The 26530-nt window shown below is 41.9% G+C and overlaps 1 protein-coding gene across 1 annotated transcript in view; it reads right to left on the reverse strand.

Moving 5' to 3' along the window:
• The window catches only part of LOC120045923 (testican-2-like), a 61758-nt gene that overhangs the window by 24070 nt on the left and 11158 nt on the right, over window positions 1-26530 (reverse strand). The window contains exons 2-3 of the mRNA XM_038990849.1: window positions 9108-9116; window positions 8079-8127 (exon numbers count right to left, since the gene is read on the reverse strand). Of these exons, the coding sequence (XP_038846777.1) occupies window positions 8079-8127; window positions 9108-9116 (58 nt within the window). The remainder of the gene's footprint in view (window positions 1-8078; window positions 8128-9107; window positions 9117-26530) is intronic.

Here is a 26530-nt window from a genome sequence, read left to right on the forward strand (position 1 = left end):
CTCTCTTTAAACAACCATCTCCCTTTGTCTCTCTGTCTCCACATCTACTCTCTCTTTATCATGGTCTCTCTCAACAGTCTCTTTTACATCCCGAGTCTCACAGTCTCACACTATACCCTTCTCCCTCTGTATTTTCCTCACATCATCTCTCACTCCTCTTCCCATCATCGCTCTCCATCTCTATCCTTGTTATACCATAAGAGTGTACTGCTATAAACTCTCCAAATTAGGCCCTGTATGTGGATATCCATCCTAATACAGATTATCATCAGGCTAATCCCTGCATATTGGAGCTGGAGAATGGGGAGCTCAGCTCAGTCCACTGCCTCATCATCATCTCTCATCCTCTGTTTACAAACTCTCTGCTACTAATGTCATCAGCTACTGCATATTGCTTTTTCCTGGAAATAGATAAACGGAGCTATTACTCAGATATCTTTAGTTTATGAACACACACAGTGTGTGCTCACTCACGTGCGTGTATAAACGCACATTCACAGAACCACACATAGAAATACACACACACAGACACACAAAGACACGGCACTCAACCATGGTTGTGTGTTTCTAAGCAGCCTTCACATACACCATGACCTGCCTCCTTATCGATACCCTACAGTCCCTATAGCAGGGGTATTCAACTATAGACCTGGGGGCTGCAGAGTCAGCTAGTTTCCCTACCTCCTTAGAGTACATAATTGTTTCACCGTCACTGATTTGAGGAAATTGATTCAAGGTCATTGATTAGTCAGAGAGTCAACGTCGGCTCACCTGTCCTCCCTGGGTCAAACCAGTTGCTGAGTAAACAAAGATAAGCAAATTGCTATCAGGAACCTAGAGGACTGGATGAATCCTCCAGCTTTAAAAGCCCTACACATGATCACGAAAACACTGATGAAAAAGCCATAGGTATTGTATTTGTTGCATGGAGGGATGTATTGGGGTGATATTATTTATGTGTATAACTGTAGCCTATATTTAAACAATGTTATTTGTGACCTGGCAGTGCCTTCCTGCTTTTGTGACAGTGTTGCGTTCTCTACAATAGTTGTGTCTATTGAGTCTACTAAATAACAATTATTCCATGATCTTTTGACTTGCGATTTATACTACATTCATATGGCTGTGTTTACACAGTCAGCCCAATTATTTTGCCAATTACTTGCATATCTGATACCTATCTGATCTTTTCCCTAATGTGTAAACAGCAAAAAAAACACATGGAATCTGATCTTTTTACTTACGATTTATACCACCTCTATATGTGGATTTAAATCCTGATACAAACCCGATCCTCCACATGTGACTTCTGTCTGGATTCTCAGATCAGATTTTTTTGCTATGAAGCATATTTGTTTTTGCACATAACCTACCGTTACCAAGACAACCCCCTCAACATTTAAAGGAACAGTGACAAGAAATGAGCATAGCATCTGTATGCTATTTCAGATGCTATATCTTTTGAGTGAGCAAATCTGTAATAGGTCAAATGTAAAACTCCGTGTGGACAGTCAGTAAAAAAGATAGGATAGGCCTATGAAAGAAAAATCTGTGTAAACACAGCCATTGTGTGTGACAGTATTGAGTGAGATTGGTTGTCTATCCTCTCTGGGTTTAGACTAACGAGGCATGAAATGGTGTCTGATCAGCCTGGCTCTACAGTGAAGACATCACACTGACTCTAGAGATGTCTGAGGGACAAAATCTCTCCCCCTCTCCACTTCTCTCACTCTTTCTGTATCTCAATCTCTCTTCCCCTCTCTCTCTCTCTACCTCCCTCTCTCTCTCCCCCTCTATCCCTCTCTCCATTGCCTCATTAAGCCAGCCTTAGAGGAAAGCCTATCAATAGATTATTAAGATGAGAGCTCCAACAATTTCTACAGCATCGTTTGATATTTCAATTATTGATTATAATAAAATACAATGGACACAAAATGGACTCCAGCAAGACAATCTCTCTCTCCCCCTCTACCTCCTCCACTCTCCCTCCTCTCTCTCTCCCCCTCTCTCTCCAGCCCTCTACAGGAAGTCATAATTACCCACTAATTAAGCTCGGTATAGAAGTACTAATGGACTCAGCCATTTCATTCCCACTACTTTATTTGAGCTGCAAATCAAGACAATGGTCATGGACATGATTTCAGTCTATGTTCCAAATGGCACCCTATTCCCTATATAGCGTAATATGTTTGACCAGGGCCCATAGTAGTGCACCATATAGGAAATAGGGTGTCATTTGGGATGCAACCTGGATGTCATGACTTTATCTGCCTGTGGCTGAATTAAAGACAGAGGAGTAGAGAAAACACAGTGTACTCAATGTTGATTGGTAGGTGGTCGACAGCAGAGCTCAGAACCTCCACAGAGAGAGAGAGACAGTCAGACGGCTGCTGCTACAGTGAGTTTACATCTCTAACATCACTTGAACTTTTCACTGAGCGGCCACTACACGTGTGGACAACATCTGACCCAAGAATACAAATGGGATTGTAAACAAACATTCACCCTGTTGTGTCTAATACACCAGAGTAGCGTTTCGTTCCTCAGTTGAGTACCTTTTTGCTCCCTTTTATCCAACCTGGGCTTGAGCGCGTCGTGGTGCATTGATTCTCATTCCTATGTACCGTGTCGTGTCTGATAAACCCAGTGATCTTCAACCCCCAGTTTCTTGCCCAGCACTGGTCCTTGTGATGTTGCTGACCGGTCTCTCAGATGGTTAGCTAGCTAGCCTACACTGATTTAGTCAGCTCTCAAGAGTGGTTGGCAGGATTTTTTCCTGCCATTTAAATCCTTTGTCAGGCCACTTAAGCATTGTTTGGGGTCGCATAAGTCCAAACGGTGTAAATACAGTGCATTTGGAAAGTATTCAGACCCCTTCTCTTCTTCCACATTTTCTTACGTTAAAGCCTTATTCTAAAATTGATTAAATCAATGTTTTACTCATCGATCTACACACAATACCCCATTAGACAAAGCAAAAACAGTTTTTTTGAAATATTTGCTAATTTATAAAAATAAAATAAAAACAGAAATACCTTATTTACATAAGAATTCAGACCCTTTGCTATGAGACTGGACATTGAGCTCAGGTGCATCTTGTTTCCATTGACCATCCTTGAGATGTTTCTACAACTTGATTGGAGTCAATTTCAATTCAATTCATTGGACATGATTTAGAAAGGCCCACACCTGTCTATCTATATAAGGTCCAACAGTTGACATTGCATGTCAGAGAAAAACCAAGCCATGAGGTCGAAGGAATTGCCCGTAGAGCTCCGAGACAGGATTGTGTCGAGGTACCAAAACATGTCTGCAACATTGAAAGTCCAAGAACACAGTGGCCTCCATCATTCTTAAATGGAAGAAGTTTGAACCACCAAGACTCTTCCTAGAGCTGGCCGCCCGGCCAAACTGACCAGTCGGGGGAGAAGGGCCTTGGACCAAGAACCCGAGGGTCACTGACAGAGCTCCAGAGCTCCTCTGTGGAGATGGGTAACCCATCTTTGCACCACTTTACCAATCAGGCCTTTATGATAGAATGGCCAGACGGAAGCCACTCCTCAGTAAAAAGGCACATGACAGCCTGCTTGGAGTTTGCCAAAAGGTACCTAACGACTCTCAGACCATGAGAAACAAGATTCTCTGGTCTGATGAAACCAATATTGAACTCTTTGGCCTGAATGCCAAGCGTCTCGTCTGAAGGAAACCTGGCACCATCCCTACAGTGAAGCATGGTGGTGGCAGCATCATGCTGTGGGGATGTTTTTCAGCGGCAGGGACTGGGAGACTAGTCAGGGTCGAGGGAAAGATGAATGGACCAAAGTACAGAGAGATCCTTGATGAAACCTGCTCCAGAGCCCTCAGGACCTCAGACTGGGGTAAAGCTTCACCTTCTAACAGGACAACAACCCTAAGCACACAGCCAAGACAACGCAGGAGTGGCTTTGGGACAAGTCTCTGAATGTCCTTGAGTGGCCCAGCAAGAGCCCAGACTTGAACCAGATCGAGCATCTCTGGAGAGACCTGAAAATAGTTGTGCAGCAACACACCCCATCCAACCTGAAACAGCTTGAGAGGATCTGCAGAGAAGAGTTGGAGAAATTTCCCAAATACAGGTGTGCCAAGCTTGTAGCGTCATACCCAAGAAGACTTCAAACTGCAATCACAGCTTGAAGGGTCTGAGTGCTTATGTAAATGTACAATAAGTTTTCTAAAAATCAGTTTTTTCTTTTTCATTATGGGGTATTGTATGTAGATTGATGAGGTAAAAACTAATGTAATCAATTTTTGAATAAGGCTGTAACGTAACAAAATGTGGAAAAAGTCAAGTGGTCTGAATACTTTCCGAATGCACTATACAGTATATATTTTTTGGGGGGGGGTTGAAAATATTTTTGGGGATGGAAAAACGCTTTCAGTGTTAACTTAAACAACTAAAAACAGATATAAAGTATGTAGAAAAGATAATGGACCTATATATATTTTTGTAATATAATCTTTGAGAACAAAACAACCACCAAAATAAAAAGATAGACAGTCAGGGAAAATAACAAAATAAATGCATTTACCAGTATAAATTATGTTATTATGTTTGATCAATAGAACACAGCATCAGCCATGGTACAATGTCAGGAAAATAGCTTTACAACTGCTAAATGTTCTCTCATCTCCATGGCAGAATATGTAGAATCATAGGAAATTTGCTTTAAAACTGCAAAGTTCTCTCGCAGCTGCATGGCAAAATGTATAGAATTACAGGAAATTGGCTTGTACATGCAAAAATCTCTCTACACTGCCCAGATGGGGATTCAAACATTTTCTCAATAATGTAACTGCGCTGACCACCCCTGCCATGCCCACCACCGAAGCCCCTTTTTGATTCAGAAAAAGAAAACTGATTGGGCGATGCATCATCCTAAATAAAGTTCATAGTAAATTACATGGACAGCACACAAACATACAGTGCCTTCAGAAAGTATTCATACCACTTGACTTATTTCACATTATGTTGTGTTACAGCATGAATTTAAAACTGATTTTTTTTTTTTTATTCTCACCAGGCTACACACAATACCCCTTAATGACAAAGTGAAAACATGTTTTTTGTAATGTTTTCAAATTGATTAAAAATTAAATACAGAAATATCTCATTTACATAAGTATTCACAGCGATTACAGCTGTGAGTCTTTCTGGGTAAGTCTCTGAGAGCTTTGCACACCTGGATTGTACAATATTTGCACATTATTCTTTTAAAAATTCTTCAAGCTTTGTCAAGTTGGTTGTTGATCATTGCTAGACAACCATTTTCAAGTCTTGCCATAGATTTTCAAGCAGATTTAAGTCCAAAACTGTAACTATACCACTCCGGAACATGCAATGTTGTCTTGGTGAGCAACTCCAGTGTAAATTTAGCCATAGGTGTTAAGTTATTGTCCTGCTGAAAGGTGATTTTTTTCTCCCAGTGTCTGTTGGAAAGCAGACTGAACCAGGTTTTTCTTTAAGATTTTGCCTCTGTTTAGCGACATTCTGTTTATTTTTATCCTAAATAAATTCCCTAGTCCTTGCCAATGACAAGTGTACCCATAACATACAGCCACCACCATGCTTGAAAATAGTATTCATTGATGTGTTGTGTTAGATTTGCACCAAACATAACGCTTTGTATTCAGGACAAAGTTAAGTTCTTTGCCACATTTATTGCAGTTTTACTTTAGTGTCTTATTGCAAACAGGCTTCCTTCTTTTCACTGTCATTTAGGTTAGTATTGTGGAGTAACTACAATGTTGTTGATACATCTTCAGCTTTCTCCTACCACAGACATTAAACTCTGTAACTGATTTAAAGTCACCATTGGTCTCACGGTGAAATCCCTGAGCGGTTTCCTTCTTCTCCGGCAACTGAGTTAGGAAGGACGCCTGATTTCTGTAGTGACTGGGTGTATTGATACACCACCCTAGACCCACTCCAATTTGCATACTGCCCAAACAGATCCACAGATGATGCAATCTCTATTGCACTCCACACTGCCCTTTCCCACCTGGATAAAAGGAACACCTATGTGAGAATGCTATTCATTGACTACAGCTCAGCGTTCAACACCATAGTACCCTCAAAGCTCATCACTAAGCTAAGGAATCTGGGACTAAACACCTCCCTCTGCAACTGGATCCTGGACAACCTGACGGGCCGCCCCCAGGTGGTGAGGGTAGGTAGCATGCTGATCCTCAACACTGGAGCTCCCCAGGGGTGCATGCTCAGTCCCCTCCTGTACTCTCTATTCACCCGCGACTGCATGGCCAGGCACGACTCCAACACCATCATTAAGTTTGCAGACGACACAACAGTTGTAGGCCTGATCATCGACAACGACGAGACAGCCTATAGGGAGAAGATCAGAGACCTGGCCGGGTGGTGCCAGAATAACAACCTATCCCTCAACGTAACCAAGACTAAGGAGATGATTGTGGACTACAGGAAAAGAAGCACCGAGCATGTCCCCATTCTCATCGACGGGCCTGTAGTGGAGCAGGTTGAGAGCTTCAAATTCCTTGGTGTCCACATCAACAACAAACTAGAATGGTCCAAACACACCAAGACAGTCGTGAAGAGGGCACGACAAAGCCTATTCCCCCTCAGGAAACTAAAAAGATTTGGCATAGGATCCTGAGATCCTCAAAAGGTTCTACAGCTGCAACATCGAGAGCATCCTGACTGGTTGCATCACTGCCTGGTACGGCAATTTCTCGGCCTCCGACAGCAAGGCACTTCAGAGGGTAGTGCGTACGGCCCAGTACATCACTGGGGCAAAGCTGCCTGCCATCCAGGACCTCTACACTAGGCGGTGGCAGAGGAAGGCCCTAAAAATTGTCAAAGACCCCAGCCACCCCAGTCATAGACTGTTCTCTCTACTACCGCATGGCAAGCGGTGCCGGAGTGCCAAGTCTAGAACAAAAAGGCTTCTCAACAGTTTTTAACCCCAAGCCATAAGACTCCTGAACAGGTAACCAAATGGTTACCCGGACTATTTGCATTGTGTGCCCCCCCCCCCCCCCCCAACCCCTCTTTTACGCTGCTGCTACTCTCTGTTTATCTTATATGCATAGTCACTTTAACTATACATTCATGTACATACTACCTCAATTGGTCCGACCAACCAGTGCTCCCGCACATTGGCTAACCGGGCTATCTGCATTGTGTCCCACCACCCGCCAACCCCTCTTTTTACGCTACTGCTACTCTCTGTTCATCATATATGCATAGTCACTTTAACCATACCTACATGTACATACTACCTCAATAAGCCTGACTAACCGGTGTCTGTATATAGCCTTGCTACTCTTATTTTCAAATGTCTTTTTACTGTTGTTTTATTTCTTTACTTACACACACACACACACACACCACACCACACACACACACACACACACACACACACACACACACACACACACACACACACACACACACACACACACACACCTTTTTCGCACTATTGGTTAGAGCCTGTAAGTAAGCATTTCACTGTAAGGTCTACACCTGTTGTATTCGGCGCACGTGACAAATAAACTTTGATTTGATTTGAATTAGTAACCACCATGCTCAAAGGGATATTCAATGTCTGCTTTTTTATTTTTACCCATCTACCAATAGGTGAGGCATTGGAAAACCTCCCTGGTCTTTGTGGTTGAATCTGTGTACAGATAATTGTATGTGTGGGCTACAGAGATGAGGTAGTCATTCAAAAATCATGTTAAGCACTATTATTGCACACAGAGTGAGCCCATGCAACTTATTATGTGACTTGTTAAACAAATGTTTACTCCTGAACTTATTTAGGCTTGGTATAACAAAGGGGTTGAATACTTATTAAGCTTTTCATTTTTAATTAATTTGTAACATTTCCCCAAAAATAATTCCACTTTGACATTATGGGGTATTGTGTGTAGGCCAGTAACACACAATCGAAATGTAATCCATTTATATTGAGGCTGTAACACAACAATCTTTGGGTGTGAATATTTTCTGAAGGCACTGTAATAGATAAAAGGGTACTTGAAAGAACTTAGGTGAAACGTACTTTCATTAGAGCCTCCCTGATTCTCATCCAAGGTCCGCACATAGTCATCCTGCAGAGACAGAGAGTTCCAAGTTAACCCACAGTAAAATAAGCATCATGATTAACTGAGTGAGTGAGTCAATGGTTGCTTCCCAAATGGCACCCTATTCAGTATATAGTGCACTATTTTTGACCAGAGCCCTATGTGTCTGCATGGGGATTTAAGGAGCAGCATGGCAGCCTGTAGTAATTCACCAGAATAGTCTTGCACACACTGTGTGTCCAAAATGGCACCCTATTCCCTATATAACGCACTACTTATCCCATGGGGCTCTTGTGTAAAGTCAAAAGTAGTGCACAATATAGGGAATGGAGTCTGGATGCATTTGGTATGCATCCAATGGCTGTGGAACATATGGCTTCAGGGGGAAGCGGGCTTTGAATTGTAATCCTTACTTTTTATACTTGTTGTAATGAAAGGAAGAATCACTCCACAACTATCTTTTGGTATTTTTTTCGTTGCTGTTGATATAGTCCCAAATGTTTTGCATGTCAGCAATGACGTTTTCAAGATACAGGACTTTCAAAAAGCAAATTGTCATTTGCCACATCATCATAATGATGAGTTTTGCATCATATGAAGTCATTTCCATCATCATAATGATGCGTTTTGCATCATATGAAGTCATTTCCATCATCATCATGATGCGGCAAATGACAATTTGCTTTTTGAAAGTCCTATATCTTGAAAATGTTGTTGCTGACATGCAAAACATGTTGCGACTGTATCAACAGTGGACTAATTAAAAAAATACCAAAAGATAGTTGTGGAGTGATTTTTCCTTTCATTACAACAGTAACCATCCTCATTAAAATGAACAAATTGAAGGAGCGAGAGAGAGAGAACGTCTCTAGGGCGGGCGGGAGAGTGAGGAAATTGCAATAAAGAGAGAGACAGAGACACAATGAAAGTGAGTTACACGTATTTTTTTAAAGACATCAGACAAAAGAAAAAGGGAAGAGTAGAATATAGATGAAAAAGAAACTGACCTCTACTTCCTGGTGGAACGAGATGCAAAAGAGAAGAAAACAGAGGGATAGTTTGAGGATAAGAAGTGTAACATCAAATATATTGAAGTGTATTAATCAACATTCATCACCATCTTCAGTATACAGCATCTCTTGATTCGTGCTAAGGTCTCCACAAAGACACAATAAATAACAACCAGCTTTTGTTAGCAGTGACTTCACATATAATTGCTTCTGCAACAGGCAGAGAAAAAACAATATTGTTCAAAGCATTTGTATCCTCATAAAACGGAATGCACAACAGAAGTAAAAGAAAGAGCAAGCATATTTCCCCAGTATCAATAAATATACACAAATTTACATTGTGATATCCTCCCTGTATCTATTTGGTTGTGAATATGCTCTATAACAAACAGCAAAGAAATTCAGCATATTGGCTTAGGCCTATCTCTTGGCCTCAGAACAGTAAATAGCAGCCATTTGGTGAAATATATGGTCTCCCTCCTTAGCGATGGTATACTCCGTAGGAAAAACATCACCATAAACATTTACTGTACAGGAAGAAGAGGTGCCAAAAAGCTCCCAATGGAAGCCATAAAGCGTGACACCCTCATAAAGGCATACTGGGGTCTTCCCTCTCTGCTCCTTGGGGCTGTTTTCATGGAGGTAAATATTTTCCGTCTATAACCAGGTTTCCATACAACCTTTTTATGAGAGTAAAGTACATGTCGGATAACAAATGACACGACAGGTCTGATGGAAACAGCAAAACAAAATATGCTATACAAAGTGGGATCTTTTTGTGTCTGTAAAATTAAATATGCAAGAAATGGCAGTGGAATTGCTTTTATGAACAAATATTGATATATTAACCATCATATCGAAGTAACATTGGAGTCACGCGATGATATGTTGTGTGGTCCTCCCACGACGACTCGGGAAAGCATGCAGTTTATTAGGCTACAGATGAAATAAGTGGTGATGAACTTCACAGGGTGATGAGCTTGATGCTGATTTCAATAAATATTAAGGGTCTTATTCTGGTGACGTGATGATCGATGCTTGGTTGCCGTTTGACAAAAAAAGTATTTAGCTCTTATCGATAATAATCTCATCAAGTAGACTAGCCTACCTGTAGACAGTGTTGCCAACACCTCAGTAAGGAAAGTAGCTATTGGCTGTCCTAAAAGTCGCTAGAAGTCTCTAAATAACGTCATCACCTAATTTGCATAATTGGCCATGTGCATTTAACTGTGATGGACGCTGTAGGTGAAAGGAATAACGTCTTGGAAGAGACAAAAAGTGAGTAAAAAACACCTAAATATGTTTAGAACTACAAATGAGCAAGCTGCAGAGAGTGGCACACACAGCGAATATGAACCAGATATTTGAGGCCATACTCCTCCTTCAGCACTTTATGGACCCCACTGTTAATCCCCGTCATAAAAGAGGCATTGTCAGTCCCTATCCCCAGGAGTTTCTCTTTTTTAAGACAACACTTCTCGAGGAAAGCCACAACAGCACGGGCTATAGATTTGGCATCTCCTCCCTACAACTCAACAAGCCCCAGAAATGTTGATACAATTGTCTGCTTGGTGTCACTAAAGTACCTTATCACAACCCCCAGGTACTTAGAAACACTTACATCCGTGGACTCATCAAGCAGGAGGCTGATCACCCACATCTGCGACCAACTATTTCAGAAAGTATGGTGCTAGAACAACATTAATCATTTCTGTGCACTTTGTCCTGTGCATTTTCAAGTGGGTAGCAGCAGTGGAGTCTGGGAAAGCAGCTCTAAATGCTTCTCCAATGTGATCACATGCCAGCATGGAACAGTGTTCAGCGATAGCTAATGCCATGGTGGCCTCAGCCTTTTTTGCAGAGTAAATTTTTTAAACCATAAATGGCAGCTTATTTTGGGTGGAACTGTTATAAGGCTTTTGCCTTTTGAGTATGTTTTTGAGTTGTCATGTGTTTTTTTACTTCACTAAGTTTGGTGTAGAAATCAGCCTTACAATACAGGCAGTATGGCCGTGTATCATCTCCAATAAACGGCTTCAACCAGCCTTTGAATTCAGGGTTTGATTCCCACTCCTTTCTGTATTTTTGAGTGTACAGTTTAGACAGACATGATGAGCTAGCCAGCTAGATGTTTAGCTTATGTCACAGAGAGGCACACACACAGTGGACAACATGAGTAAGTGACTGAGGCTGTGTGACTCAAATGCAGTGATTGATTTTTTTTGCAGTGATTTATTTTAGACAAAGAACATTTTACATTTACATCCCGCCCTGAATGTAAGCCAGGAATCAGCCAGCGGCGGCTTCCCGCATGCGCGATTCATTTGCAGTCTGGACGCGGAGGGGCGCGAGGACTGAGCCGCCTGTGAGTGCTTTGGGACGGGGATGGGGCCCACGGCAGCACCTGCTGCTTGTTGAGAAGAGTAAGAACGATACGTGCTTTCATGTCAGAGTCTCCAAAAGTCTCCAAAAAATGTCGCTAGTCGATTTTTTGAAAATGTGTCGCTAGAGGGGTCTGAATACTCGCTAAATATAGCGACTAAGTCGCTAAGTTGGCAACACTGCCTGTAGAGCCTAGCCGCACTGTATCTGCCAGCTGTTGGCTAGAGCGCATGTGTCAATACCAGAGTGGGAACATTCACTATATAATGCAAAACATTTTGTGACAAAACCATCAGCAGATTTGAAAATGCAATGTAAACCCATTTAACCTTATTTTTTTGGTACATGGGAATTTAACCGCAAATGTAATGTGAACTACGTCATCACACACAGGCTTTTATCCGCAACAAGTCAATTTAATGGAATCACATCTCTGGTGGGAAAATGCGCATATATTATTTTATGCAGATTTTAGAATATTGGTATGAAAATCTGTTAACCTAGCTAATGGCAGAGATTCAACTCTGCCATTTAGAACCTCCCAGACCACAACACTACTGTTCTCTCTCTCTCCCTCCACTAGGAATGAGCTGATTTCCCTGAACCCATTTCTCTCCTCTTCCCCTATCTGTCCCCATCCCTCTCTCCTCCTCAGTCCCAGCCAGAGTACTTACAGTAAACTGGGTGGTGTCTCTGACAAGGGGAGGAACTGAATTTAAAAGTCTCAAAACAGTCATCCTGATGCACATGTAAAATAGCCTTTTGAGTGACTAAAACATCATAAATAATATTTGTTTTGGATAGAAGTGCTCAAAATTTGAGAAATGTTTATTTTTCTCTCATGGCTAAGTACCAGAAAGTTTGAAAAGACAGGCTGAGTGGGCAGGGAGATTATATTCATGAGCTTGCCTTGACTGACAGATCTTTCAAATGCCAAGTAACTTGGATGCAGTGAGCAATGTTGCAGTAAAATCATCTCAAGCTAATTTGATGGTACACAAAGCTACTCAATCAACATTGAAATTGCATCACTAACCACGTTTCCATCCACAGTTTTTATGTGAGTAAAGTCATACAGTATAAAAAAAAAAATCACTGACTCAATAAGCCATGCCTTCTAGGCATGCTATAAAGTTCAAAAGTTATGGGCAAAGTTAGAAAGTTGGCTGTCAGAAGTAGTACGATGTAAATTTACTTAAAAAAAAAAAGTATATATAAAAACTGGAAATCAACCAATCCTCCATCGTTAACACAATGGAAAGGTCAAGGTTTTATTATCTAAATATTGAAAGTGCAAGCGCGACGGAGAGAAACAACATGGTGCAGTTTGAGGCACAGAGTGATACGGGCGATGGAGATGGGGGTGTGAGCAGGTGAATCTGGGCAGGGGTGATGTTGTGAATGTTTGTGTATGTCTGTATGTTGTAGTTTGTATGTGGATGTTTTGTATAAAAAAATATATAAATCATAAATAAAATTGTACAAAAAACATGTTGTTTCGGTACAATTTTATAAATGCTGACAGATCATTTGTTAATTCTACATGGTGGGATCTTTTTGTGTCTGTAAAATAAATTATGTGAAAAATGGTGGTGGAAACACCTAAATGTTCTATTTAATGCAACAGTTTTTGTGAAAAAACTATAGGTTGAGTTGAAAATGCACTGGAAACACATTGAACTTAAAAAATGTATTCGGTACATGAAAACTTAAGAGAAAAAGTACATTTTGTGTGCACTACGTCATCACGCACTGACTGTTATCCACAACAAGTTTGTTGGGTGGTAAAATGCAAATATTTTCTTTATGCAGATTTTTGAATATTCTCATGAAAATCTGTCACCAATTGGATGGAAACCGAGCTAATGATGTAAAAAATGTGATGTGGTTCACAGCAGCACTGATGGATGTGTTGACTTGACAACCGCGTCTGAGTTTTGAACGACCCTTCCCCCCCTTTTGTTCCATGCTGGCTGAAGACCCCTCTAGCCTGTAACTAGCTAACATCAGACACAGTTATTCATATCCTTAAAGAAATAAAGGAACGTAGTACAACTCATTTTAATAGGAAGTTAATAGTTAAGATCTTGCTACCATGGAAAGGTAAATACTTGTCTATTTATGGAAAAATCACCCTGATTAATTACTTAGATATATCCCAGTTTACCTATTTACGACAGATTTTTATAATTTTAAATTATTTGAGATGTTTTTTTATTACTTGGAACGGAAAGCAAGAGAAAATTAAACATGCTTATTTATATACTGATAATAAGTTTGGGGGGCTAAAGTGATTAAATATTAAAGCATTAAGCCTCTCACTAAAAGCATACAAAAGTTATACTTAAACCCAAACTGGTTCTCCAGTAGATTAGTAAGAATGGCTCACCCCTTGTTCAAATACGGTATTTTTCTCTTTATCCAGATTACAACCTCTCACTTTCAGTTATCTGAAAATATTTAAATTATCGCCATTTGTAAAACAAGTCATACAAAGCTGGTTGCAATTACAGTTTCATCCTTCAGAAAATAAATATTACATTCAAATATACTAATTGATGAATTTTTAGAAATTATTTATGGAAACATAAAAAAATCACGAACTATCTTTGTTAATGATATTATGAATAGAAAAGGTGGAGTAATGTCACATGTACAGTTAACCAAAATATATGGAAATGTTTGCTCTATCCAAAATTACAACCAACTGATTGCAGGATTACCGCAAAAATGGAGGAGGCAAGTGGAAGAAGGTAGGGAACTTGTTTGTCTACTCTTTATTAAAGACCAAATTTGTCAAAAAAAGGTAATAAAAAAATATATACAGTGGGGAGAACAAGTATTTGATACACTGCCGATTTTGCAGGTTTTCCTACTTACAAAGCATGTAGAGGTCTGTAATTTTTATCATAGGTACACTTCAACTGTGAGAAACGGAATCTAAAACAAAAATCCAGATATTCACATTGTATGATTTTTAAGTAATTAATTTGCTTTTTATTGCATGACGTAAGTATTTGATCACCTACCAACCAGTAAGAATTCCGGCTCTCACAGACCTGTTAGTTTTTCTTTAAGAAGCCCTCCTGTTCTCCACTCATTACCTGTATTAACTGCACCTGTTTGAACTCGTTACCTGTATAAAAGACACCTGTGCTGATCTTGCTTGTTGCCTTTCCTCAATCCTTTGTGTGTGCCTTTTTGATGCTTTGCTGCAATTTATTTATTATTCACTCAATCAAACAGACTCCAACCTCTCCACAATGGCCAAGACCAGAGAGCTGTGTAAGGACATCAGGGCTAAAATCCAAACTCTCCCCCCGGTTTATTGGCCGTTTCCCATCTCTAAAATTATTAGTCCCTCTGCTGTTCGTCTTCTGTTGCCCCGTACCCTTCGTATACACCCCACCTTTCATGTGTCCCGAGTTAAACCCATGTCTCACAGACCTTTGTCTTCTGTTTCTAGGCCCACTCCTCTCCCCCGTCTCATCAACGGCCAACAGGCTTACACTGTGAGATGCCTCCTGATTGTGCGACCGTGGGGTAGGGGTTTCCAGTACCTGGTTGACTGGGAGGGAGAGGTGCTGGGTTCCCGCTAGAGACATCCTGGACCCAGTCCTCATCGCCGACTTCCACTGCTGGCACCCCGGTCAACCAGGTATGCGCCCAGGTAGGATGCCAGGTGGTGCCCCTGGGGGGGGTATTGTCACACCCTGATCTGTTTCACCTGTCTTCGCAATTGTCTCCACCCCCCTCCAGGTGTCGCCATTATCCACTGTGTATTTCTACCGGTGTTCTCTGTTTGTCTGTTGCCAGTTCGTCTTGTTTGTCAAGTCAACCAGAGCTTTTCGTCTCAGCTCCAGCTTCTCCCCAGTCTCTCTTTTTCTCGCCATCCTGGTTTTGTCCCTTGCCTGTCCCGTCTCTGAGCCTGCCTGCCTGACCACTCTGCCTGCCCCTGACCCTGAGCCTGCCTACCATCCTGTACCTTTTCCCCACCTCTGGATTACCGACCTCTGCCTGACCCGACCCTGAGCCTGCCTGCCGTCCTGTACCTTTACCCCACTACTCTGGTTATCAACCCCTGCCTGCCTTGACCTGTCGTTGGCCTGCCCTGCTGCCTGTAATAAACATTGTTACTCCGACACAGTCTACATCTGGGTCTTACCTTCAAGCCTGATAGAATGTCCTTGAGTGGCCCAGCCACAGCCCGGACTTGAACTCGATTGAACATCTCTGGAGAGACCTGAAAATAGCTGTGCAGCGACGCTCCCCATCCAACCTGACAGAGCTTGAGAGGATCTGCAGAGAAGTATGGGAGAAACTACCCAAAGGTGTGCCAAGCTTGTAGCGTCATACCCATGAAGAATCGAGGCTGTAATCGCTGCCAAATGTGCTTCAACAAAGTACTGAGTAAAGGGTCTGAATACTTATGAAATTAGACTGAAAAGATTTGCCATGGGTCCCCAGATCCTCAAAACGATCTACAGCTGCACAATCGAGACCATCCTGAACGGTTGCATCACCGCCTGGTATGGCAACTGCTCGGCATCTGACCGTAAGGCGCTACAGAGGGTAGTGCGTATGGCCCAATACATCACTGGGGCCAAGCTTCCTGCCATCCAGGACCTATATACTAGGTGGTGTCAGAGTAAAGCCCAAAAAATTGTCAGATACTCCAGCAAGCGGTACCGGAGCGCCAAGTCTAGAACCAAAAGGGCTCCTTAACAGCATCTACCCTCAAGTCATAAGACTGCTGCAAAATGAATCAAATGGCCACCCGGACTATTTTCATTGACACCACCCCCCGCCCCTCCCTCTCGACTAACCTGTACCCCCACACATTGACTCGGTACCGGTAACCCTGTATATAGCCCCATTATTATTATTTTATTGTGTTACAATTTTTTTTATTTATCATGTTTTACTTTAGTTTATTTAGTAAATATTTTCTTAACTCTATTTCTTGAACTGCATTTTTGGTTAAAGGCTTGTAACTAAACATTTCACTGTAAGGTCTATACCTGTTGTATTTGGCGCATCATTTTTTTTTTTTTTCTAAAAACCTGTTTTTGCTTTGTCATTATGGGGTATTGTGTTTAAATTGAGGGGGGAAAACAATGTAATACATTTTTTAATAAGGCTGTAATGTAACAAAATGTGGAAAAAGTCAAAGGGTCTGAATACTTTCCGAATGCACTGTATCTAGCTATATAAACCACACCCCTTTGCAAACACGCATGTTACAATTGGTGTATTAAAATGAGAGTTAAGGTCATGCCATCCTATCCTCTTAACAATCCCGCCTCCTGAATCCAAGTGTTTGACACGGGGGATCGGACCAGTAACTTTATGAACAAACTTTATCAATGTAGAAGCAACAGTCATTTTTCTGACTTTGGTCATCATACTTTGATCTGGTTTCATCTAAATATCATCCAATTTCATGAAAAACATGATTTTGACTGTACATTGCCTTTAAATCTACCTTTGCTGTTTGGCTCTGTGAATTTCTGGCTCTCGTAGTTTAACCTTATCCGGACCTGATGGAGTCACACATTAGCTGGGCCTTGTGTGTGTCACAGAGTTTATGACCCAACCATTAAATCGGACACCTCTGATGTTCTTGTTATTGATGCTGCAGCTCGTGCATTATTTAAAGTGTGTGTGTGTGTGTGTGTGTGTGTGTGTGTGTGTGTGTGTGTGTGTGTGTGTGTGTGTGTGTGTGTGTGTGTGTGTGTGGTTTTTGGTATTCTGCCAGGCCCAGTGTAATAGGTGTCCTTCTGTCAAGAAGTGGAAATCAATGCTTTTATGAAGGGAAGGCTACAAAACATTTATTCAGGGATAATTTATTTATTATTTTGTGTACATGTATCATGGACATCGACTGCGAAACACATATAGTGGCTTAAGTGCATACGGTAGCAAGGTGACATTATCATTTGGGGAAATGTCACAAGGTTTAATTGCAGTTTGTGGCAACTAGGCAATGTCAAAAGGGTGAAAGAGGGTCACGATATCACAAATCATTCTGGTATGCAAATGCCTGCCAATCTTCAAGGATGCATATGCATGCATCCAGCTAACACAAAATACCCCCCCCCCAAAAAAAGCAATTATGACAAAAATCCACTCGTATCACAAGTCTGTTGAAAGCGGGATATAGTAAAACTGTCAGTTTGAACCATTTTAAATGAATGGGCCGAACACCTGATGTCATGTAAGAATCCCTCAGTGATGTCTACTCTCTCTCTGTGTGTGTGTGTGTGGGTGGGGGGGTGGGGGGTAGCTACATGTATATGACAGGAATCCACTTAACTTTGGGTGTCTCAGTATCTGACATGGCAGACAGCTCCACCCCTTGCTGTGTATCCACACCCTGACTGACAGGTTATAATCCCTCATATCACTGGGACGAGACTCAGCCTGTGTGTGTGGATGTGCTCACGTGCATATGTTAGTATGTGAATGACAGGTATTTCTAAGTAGACGCCAGCTGTCACATGCTGTATCCTGTTCAGTTGTCCCAAAGAAAGTACTGGGGATGGGGTGGATCACAATACCAAAACAGAAGGTAGTGGGACATGCACCTCCGATGATAATCTATGTATGCATGACTATCCATACACTATTGGTGATCCAAAAGGTCTTCCATCATGTGTAGACGAGGAAGGAGAAAACATCAGTAATTTATCAGAGGAGGCATTTAAAACACGAGCAATTAGCAACACTAATCTCATAGGGAATGACCTTCTCAACACCTTCCTTTCTAACATTACTCAATGACGGACTGCAGTATCAGTATGTTAATTTGTTCTCTGCAGGAAGTGAACCCACAACCATGGGGTTACCAGCACCACACTCTTACCAACTGAGTCTACAACCGCTCATCATTGAGGTAAATGGGGGTTATTTCTTTATAGAAGCTATTACCCTTTGAGATGACAGAGAGAGGAAAATAAAGTGAGTTCTGCATTGCCTCTCTGCTTCGGACTAAATTCAGTTCCACCCTGCTGCTTCACACTACCTGCTGGGCAGCTCTCATTTCGCCTGGCACCCGACCGCCGGCACAAAGATGATTTTAGACCATGTAAGACTGCACTGTCCTCATTTCCATTCCTCTCGCCGTCTCGGTTTTATTCTCTATATGTGATGCTCTCTGTCTTCTCTTTCCTTCTGTTTCTCTCTCTCACTCTCTTTTATCTCATCCCCTTTCACCTCTCTTCCATCCCCCTCTCCTCTTTCTTAATTCCCATCTTCCTTCCTCTGCATCTCAAACTACTCTTCCCCTCTTTCATTCCCTCTCTCATGTTCTATCACTGATGATAACATACAGTCCCAGTTTAACACTGATCCAGCCGTTGAGTAGAGGTTGTAACCGTACCCCTTAGTTCATCTTCCATTGCACTCACTTCTGTCATCATGAAGTGCTTTGAGAGACTAGTCAAGGATCATATCACCTCCACCCTACCTGATACCCTAGACCCACTCCAATTTGTTTACCGCCCCAATAGGTCCACTGACGATGCAATCGCCATCACACTGCACACTGCCCTAACCCATCTGGACAAGAGGAATACCTATGTAAGAATGCTGTTCACTGACTACAGCTCAGCATTTAACACCATAGTACCCTCTAAACTCGTCATTAAACTCGAGACCCTGGGTCTTGATCCCGCCCTGTGCAACTGGGGTCCTGGACTTTCTGACGGGCCGCCCCAGGTGGTGAAAGTAGGAAGCAACATCTCCACCCCGCTGATCCTCAACACTGGGGCCCCACAAGGGTGCGTTCTCAGCCCTCTCCTGCACTCCCAGTTCACCCACGACTACGTGGCAATGCACGCTTCCAACTCAATCATCAAGTTTGCAGACGACACTACAATGGTAGGCCTGATTACCAACAATGATGAGATGGCCTACAGGGAGGAGGTGAGGGCCCTCGGAGTGTGGTGTCAGAAAAATAACCTCTCTCTCAACGTCAACAAAACAAAGGAGATGATCGTGAACTACAGGAAACAGCAGAGGGAGCACCCCCCCCATCCACATCGACGGGACAGTAGTGGAGAAGGTGGAAAGTTTTAAGTTCCTTGGCGTCACAGACAAACTGAAATGGTCCACCCACACAGACAGCGTGGTGAAGAAGGTGCAACAGCACCTCTTCATCCTCAGGAGGCTGAAGAAATTTGGCTTGTCATCTAAAACATTCACAAACTTTTACAGATGCACAATCGAGAGCATCCTGTCGGGCTGTATCACCGCCTGCTATGGCAATTGCACCACCCTCAACCACAAGGCTTTCCGGAGGGTAGTGAGGTCTGCACAACGCATCACCGGGGGCAAACTACCTGCCCTCCAGGACACCTACACCACCCGATGTCACAGGAAGGCCAAAAATATCATTAAGGACAACAACCACCTGAGCCACTGCCTGTTCACCCCGCAATCATCCAGAAGGCGAGGTCAGTACAGGTGCATCAAAGCTGGGACCGAGAGACTGAAAAACAGATTCTATCTCAAGGCCATCACCGTTAAACAGCCATCACTAACATAGAGAGGCTGCCCAAACATACAGACTCAAATCTCTGGCCACTTAAATAAATGGACTTAATAAAGGTATCACCGGTCACTTTAAATAACGCCACTTTAATAATGTTTACATATCTTACATTACTCATCTCATATGTACAGTTGAAGTCGGAAGTTTACATACACTTAGGTTGGAGTCATTAAAACTCGTTTTTCAACCACTCCACAAATTTCTTGTTAACAAACTATAGTTTTGGCAAGTTGGTTAGGACATCTACTTTGTGCATGACACAAGTATTTTTTCAAACAATTGTTTGCAGACAGATTATTTCACTTATAATTCACTGTATCACAATTCCAGTGGGTCAGAAGTTTACATACACTAAGTTGACTGTGCCTTTAAACAGCTTGGAAAATTCCAGAAAATGATGTCATGGCTTTAGAAGCTTCTGATAGGCTAATTGACATCATTTGAGTCAATTGGAGGTGTACCTGTGGATGTATTTCAAGGCCTACCTTGAAACTCAGTGCCTCTTTGCTTGACATCATGGGAAAATCAAAAGAAATCAGTCAAGACCTCAGAAAAGAAATTGTAGACCTCCACCTTTCCAAACGCCTGAAGGTACCACGTTCATCTGTACAAACAATAGTAGAGGTCGACCGATTATGATTTTTCAACGCCGATACCGATTATTGGAGGGCCCAAAAAAAAGCCGATACCGATTAATCGACAGATTTTTTTTGTTGTTGTTGTAATAATGACAATTACAACAATACTGAATGAACACTTATTTTAACTTAATATAATACATCAATAAAATCAATTTAGCCTCAAATAAATAATGAAACATGTTCAATTTGGTTTAAATAATGCAAAAACAGAGTGTTGGAGAAGAAAGTAAAAGTGCAATATGTGCCATGTAAAAAAAGCTAACGTTTAAGTTCCTTGCTCAGAACATGAGAACATATGAAAGCTGGTGGTTCCTTTTAACATGAGTCTTCAATATCCCCAGGTAAGAAGTTTTAGGTTGTAGTTATTATAGGAATTATAGAACTATTTCTCTCTATACCAATTGTATTTCATATACCTTTGACTATTGGATGTTCTTATAGGCACTTTAGTATTGCCAGTGTAACAGTATAGCTTCCGTCCCTCTCCTCGCCCCTACCTGGGCTCGAACCAGGAACACATCGACAACAGCCACCCTCGAAGCATCGTTACCCATCGCTCCACAAAAGCCGTGGCCCTTGCAGGGCAAGGGGAACAACTACTCCAAGTCTCAGAGCGAGTGACGTCACCGATTGAAACGCTATTAGCGCGCACCCCGCTAACTAGCTAGCCATTTCACATCGGTTACACCAGCCTAATCTCGGGAGTTGATAGGCTTGAAGTCATAAACAGCTCAATGCTTGAAGCATTGCGAAGAGCTGCTGGCAAACGCACTAAAGTGCTGTTTGAATGAATGCTTACGAGCATGCTGCTGCCTACCATCGCTCAGTCAGACTGCTCTATCAAATATCAAATCATAGACTTAATTATAACATAATAACACACAGAAATACGAGCCTTTGGTCATTAATATGGTCGAATCCGGAAACTATCATTTCGAAAACAAAACGTTTATTCTTTCAGTGAAATACGGAACCGTTCCGTATTTTATCTAACGGGTGGCATCCCTAAGTCTAACTAGGCAAGTCAGTTAAGAACACATTTTTATTTTCAATGACGGCCTAGGAACGGTGGGTTAACTGCCTTGTTCAGGGGCAGAACGACAGATTTTTACCTTGTCAGCTCAGGGATTAGTTTTTGCAACCTTCCGGTTACTAGTCCAACGCTCTAACCACCTGCCGTACATTGCACTCCACGAGGAGCCTGCATGGCAGGCTGACTACCTGGTACGCGAGGGCAGCAAGAAGCCAAGGTAAGTTGCTAGCTAGCATTAAACTTATAAAAAACAATCAATCTTCACATAATCACTAGTTAACTACACATGGTTGATGATATTACTAGTTTATCTAGCGTGTCCTGGGTTGCATATAATCGATGCGGTCCCTGTTAATTTCTCATCGAATCACAGCCTACTTCGGCAAATGGGTGATGATTTAGCACTGTCGTTGCACCAAACCTAACCATAAACATCAATGCCTTTCTTTAAAATCAATACACAAGTATATATTTTTAAACCTGCATATTTAGTTAATATTGCCTGCTAACATGAATTTCTTATAATTAGGGAAATTGTATCACTTCTCTTGCGTTCCATGCAAGCGGTCATGTTATATGCAGCAGTTTGGGCCGCCTGGCTCGTTGCGAACTGTGTGAAGTCCATTTATTCCTAACAAAGACAGTAATTAATTTGCCAGAATTGTACATAATTATGACATAACATTGAAGGTTGTACAATGTAACAGCAATATTTAAATAAAGGTGTACAAATAATAATAATAATAATAAAAAATAATAATAAAAAAATCTGCCAAATCGGTGTCCAAAAATACCGATTTCCGATTGTTATGAAAACTTGAAATCGGCCCTAATTAATTAGCCATTCCGATTAATCGGTCGACCTCTAAACAATAGTACGTAAATATCAACACCATGGGACCACGCAGTTGTCATATCGCTCAGGAGGGAGACGCGTTCTGTCTCCTAGAGATAGAATGTACTTTGGTGCAAAAAGTGCAAATCAATCCCAGAACAACAGCAAAGGACCTTGTGAAGATGCTGGAGGAAACAGGTACAAAAGTATCTATATCCACAGTAAAATGAGTCCTATATCGACATAACCTGAAAGGCCACTTAGCAAGGAAGAAGCCACTGCTCCAAAACCGCCATAAAAAGCCAGACTACGGTTTGCAACTGCACATGGGGACAAAGATCGCACTTTTTGGAGAAATGTCCTCTGGTCTGATGAAACAAAAATAGAACTGTTTGGGCATAATGACCGTTGTTATGTTTGGAGGAAAAAGGGGAATGCTTGCAAGCCGAAGAACACCATCCCAACCGTGAAGCACGGGGGTGGCAGCATCATGTTGTGGGGGTGCTTTGCTGCAGGAGGGACTGGTGCACTTCACCGAATAGATGACATCATGAGGAAGGAATATTATGTGGATATATTGAAGCAACATCTCAAGACATCAGTCAGAAAGTTAAAACTTGGTCGCAAATGGGTCTTCCAAATGGACAATGACCCCAAGCATACTTCCAAAATTGTGGCAAAATGGCTTAAGGACAACAAAGTCAAGGTATTGGAGTGGCCATCACAAAGCCCTGACCTCAATCCTATAGAAAATTTGTGGGCAGAACTGAAAAAGCGTGTACGAGCAAGGAGGCCTACAAACCTGACTCAGTTACACCAGCTCTGTCAGGAGGAATGGGCCAAAATTCACCCAACTTATTGTGGGAAGCTTGTGGAAGGCTACCTGAAACGTTTGACCCAACTTAAACAATTAAAAGGCAATGCTACCAAATACTAATTGAGTGCATGTAAATTTCTGACCTAAGACAGGGAATTTTTACTAGGATTAAATGTCAGGAATTGTGAAAGTGAAATCTTTTTTGTGAAAGTTTAAATGTATTTGGCTAAAGTGTATGTAAACTTCAGACTTCAACTGTATATACTGCATATTGCCTATGCCGCACGCCATCGCTCATCCATATATTTATATGTACATATTCTATTCATCCCTTTACATTTGTGTGTATTTGTGTGTACAAGGTAGTTGTTAGATTACTTGTTAGATATTACTGCATAGTCGGAACTAGAAGCACAAGCATTTCGCTACACTCGCATTAACATCTGCTAACCATGTGTATGTGACCAATAAAATATGATTTGATTTGATAATAGATGAAAGTTTAGAACCAAACCTTCAGTTCCATCTGTAGGAGCCTCTACTGCAGTACTGCTTTGCTACATATGTACAGGCTTTGTGCTACATCATGTTCTTATATTCTAGTCTCCTGAGAACTAGACACAGACTCTTCACGATAAGTAACACAGAATCCTCCCTTTGATTGTGGATCTAATCAGTCATGGTCCAAGAGGAGAACACATGGGACATCCTCTCTGGACTCCAGAACATTGTATACTTTCTTCTCTCCTCCAACGTGTTATGCTATGTCAGCAGTGTTATGCTATGTCAGCAGTGTGTTGCTATGTCAGCAGTGTGTTGCTATGTCAGCAGTGTGTTGCTATGTCAGCAGTGTGTTGTTCACAGGAGCTGTGAAGCACGGATTTGCTCACTAGAGCCTAAATGTAAATGTATATATATTTTGTTGTGATTCTGTTGTGATCTAAAATCAATATATATTTTTTAAAGATCACTAGAGCCTACTAATTGGTCGATATGCATGGATGTGTGTATATATGGACACAGGGGTCTCCCTCGTTTCCAACCAGGTGTTTCCAGATTAAAAGTGTGGAGTGAATGGAGGCAGATCACACACTGCAGTAGCAGCATCACCAGCACACTCTTCTTCTCAAATCAAATCAGAATAAAATGTTATTGGTCACATACACGTGTTTAGCAGATGTTATTGCGGGTGTAGTGAAATGCTTGTGATTCTAGCTCTGACAGTGTAGTAATATCTAACAAGTAATATCTAACAATTTCACAACATATACCCAATACACGCATCTAAGTAAAGGAATGGAATTAAAAATATATACATCTATACACCTCCCTCTGGCTGTAGGGAAGTGTAAGCAGCTGTAGGGAGGCAGGGTCAGGTCTTGTGTGGGGGGATCCAGCTCAGAAGCTGCTGATCATGGGAGGGCTTAGAGGGCTGGGAGGGTAGGGAGGTAGAGAGTAGAGGCTAGGGATGGCAGGGAGGGTAGGGAGGTAGAGAGAAGAGGCTAGAGAGGGCTATATGAGAGCTGTCAGAGCGGCGAGGTGAGAGGTGTTCAGTACCTCTGGGGGAGTCGGACTTAGAGAATACAGAGGGAGAGTGGGAAAAGGAGAGATGAAGAGAGAAAGAGGGTGAATGAGTGACAGGGAGCATGTGAGAAAGAAGGGGGGCAGAGAGAGACAGAGAGAAAGAGGGATGAGAGAGAAAGAGCTGTAGAGCAAGAGAGAGGAGAACCAGAGGGAAAAAAAGAAAAAAAGAAAAGAGCAGAAAGCGATTGAACATTTTAAATCCTCTAAGTGTTTCCATTTCCCCCCATGCTGTGTTATTAATGTCCCCTAGTGCTGTCAAACACACACACACACAGTACTGTCACAGTATCCAGCTGTAATTGATTATAGATTGCGTGTCTTGCTGCTGCTGCTTGCAGCCTCGGCCGGGCAGGCCATCCTAAATACTGCTGAATTTAGAACCCTTTCTGGACTCAGCAAGGGAATTAAAGTGATTCACATCTAATCAGGCCTGATACCATTTCATAGGAGTGTATGACCCGTCACTGCATTAATGCTACAATAGTGACAGAGGGTAGTATAGTGAGATTAAAGACAAGTAGAACAAACAAGAATACTTGGTTAATCCAGTTGTGAAATATTGACTTTTGTGAATATTTCAGTGCAGTTGTCTTCCACAAAACACACAGGTTATCTCCCAAGTGGTACTCTGTACCCTATGCAGTGCACTACTTTTGACCAGGGCCCAAGTGCCTCAAGGCAAAACAACACAACAACCTCAGTGGCATTTCAGAGACCGACTAGGACACTTATTATGAATTATTGTGTCTTTCCAGGAAATTACAGCAATTCACAATAATTATTGTGTCTTTCCCTATGGGCCTTGGTCAAAAGTAGTGCACTATACAGGGAATAGGTTGTCATTTGGAATGCTGTCTGGGAGTGCATAGTGGAGGATGATGAAAGGATATTTTGTTTTGTTCTCACTCAATTCCATCCCACCCATCTCTCTCGTGCTGGGCCAAGACACCCCACAGTGTAGCACTGTGCTCTCAACCTCTGATGCCGAGCCTAAACACCCCACAGAGCAGCATGATGCTCTCAACCCCTCTCTCTGTCGGTGCTGATCTAGGTGCACTCAATCTACGCCATGCCTGCTGATCTAGGTGCACTCAATCTACGCAGACTTCCCAAGAGCCCACAACTTCTGGTGCTGGGCCAAAACACCCAACAGCGCTATCTAGATGCTGATTTAGGCACACTATCTACTACGCCATGCCTGCTGATCTATGTTCACAAGACAACAAAATGTTGGTAAGGGGATCTTTCTTGACAAAGCTGTAAATACTAACCAAATGAAGGAAGTACATGACATATCTCAATCTAAAAACATAAACATACTTTAAATAAATAATAATTAAATAAACCGCTGTTAAAGGGAAAGTATGCATAGACTTTCTCTGTGACATTCCGATCAAGGGCAATATCCAGGACTGGTACAGTAGGCTACAGTAATAATTCCCTGACATCACCCACACAGTAATCTCCTGAATCATCTTAAATTTAGTATTTGGCTGCACTGTCACCAACAAACACAGAAACACCCGCCCCTTCAGTCCCCCAAACAGAAATTGTTAAGACCACACTGTAAAATG

Source organism: Salvelinus namaycush, chromosome 4 (genome assembly GCF_016432855.1).
Source record: "Salvelinus namaycush isolate Seneca chromosome 4, SaNama_1.0, whole genome shotgun sequence".
NCBI lineage: Eukaryota > Metazoa > Chordata > Actinopteri > Salmoniformes > Salmonidae > Salvelinus > Salvelinus namaycush.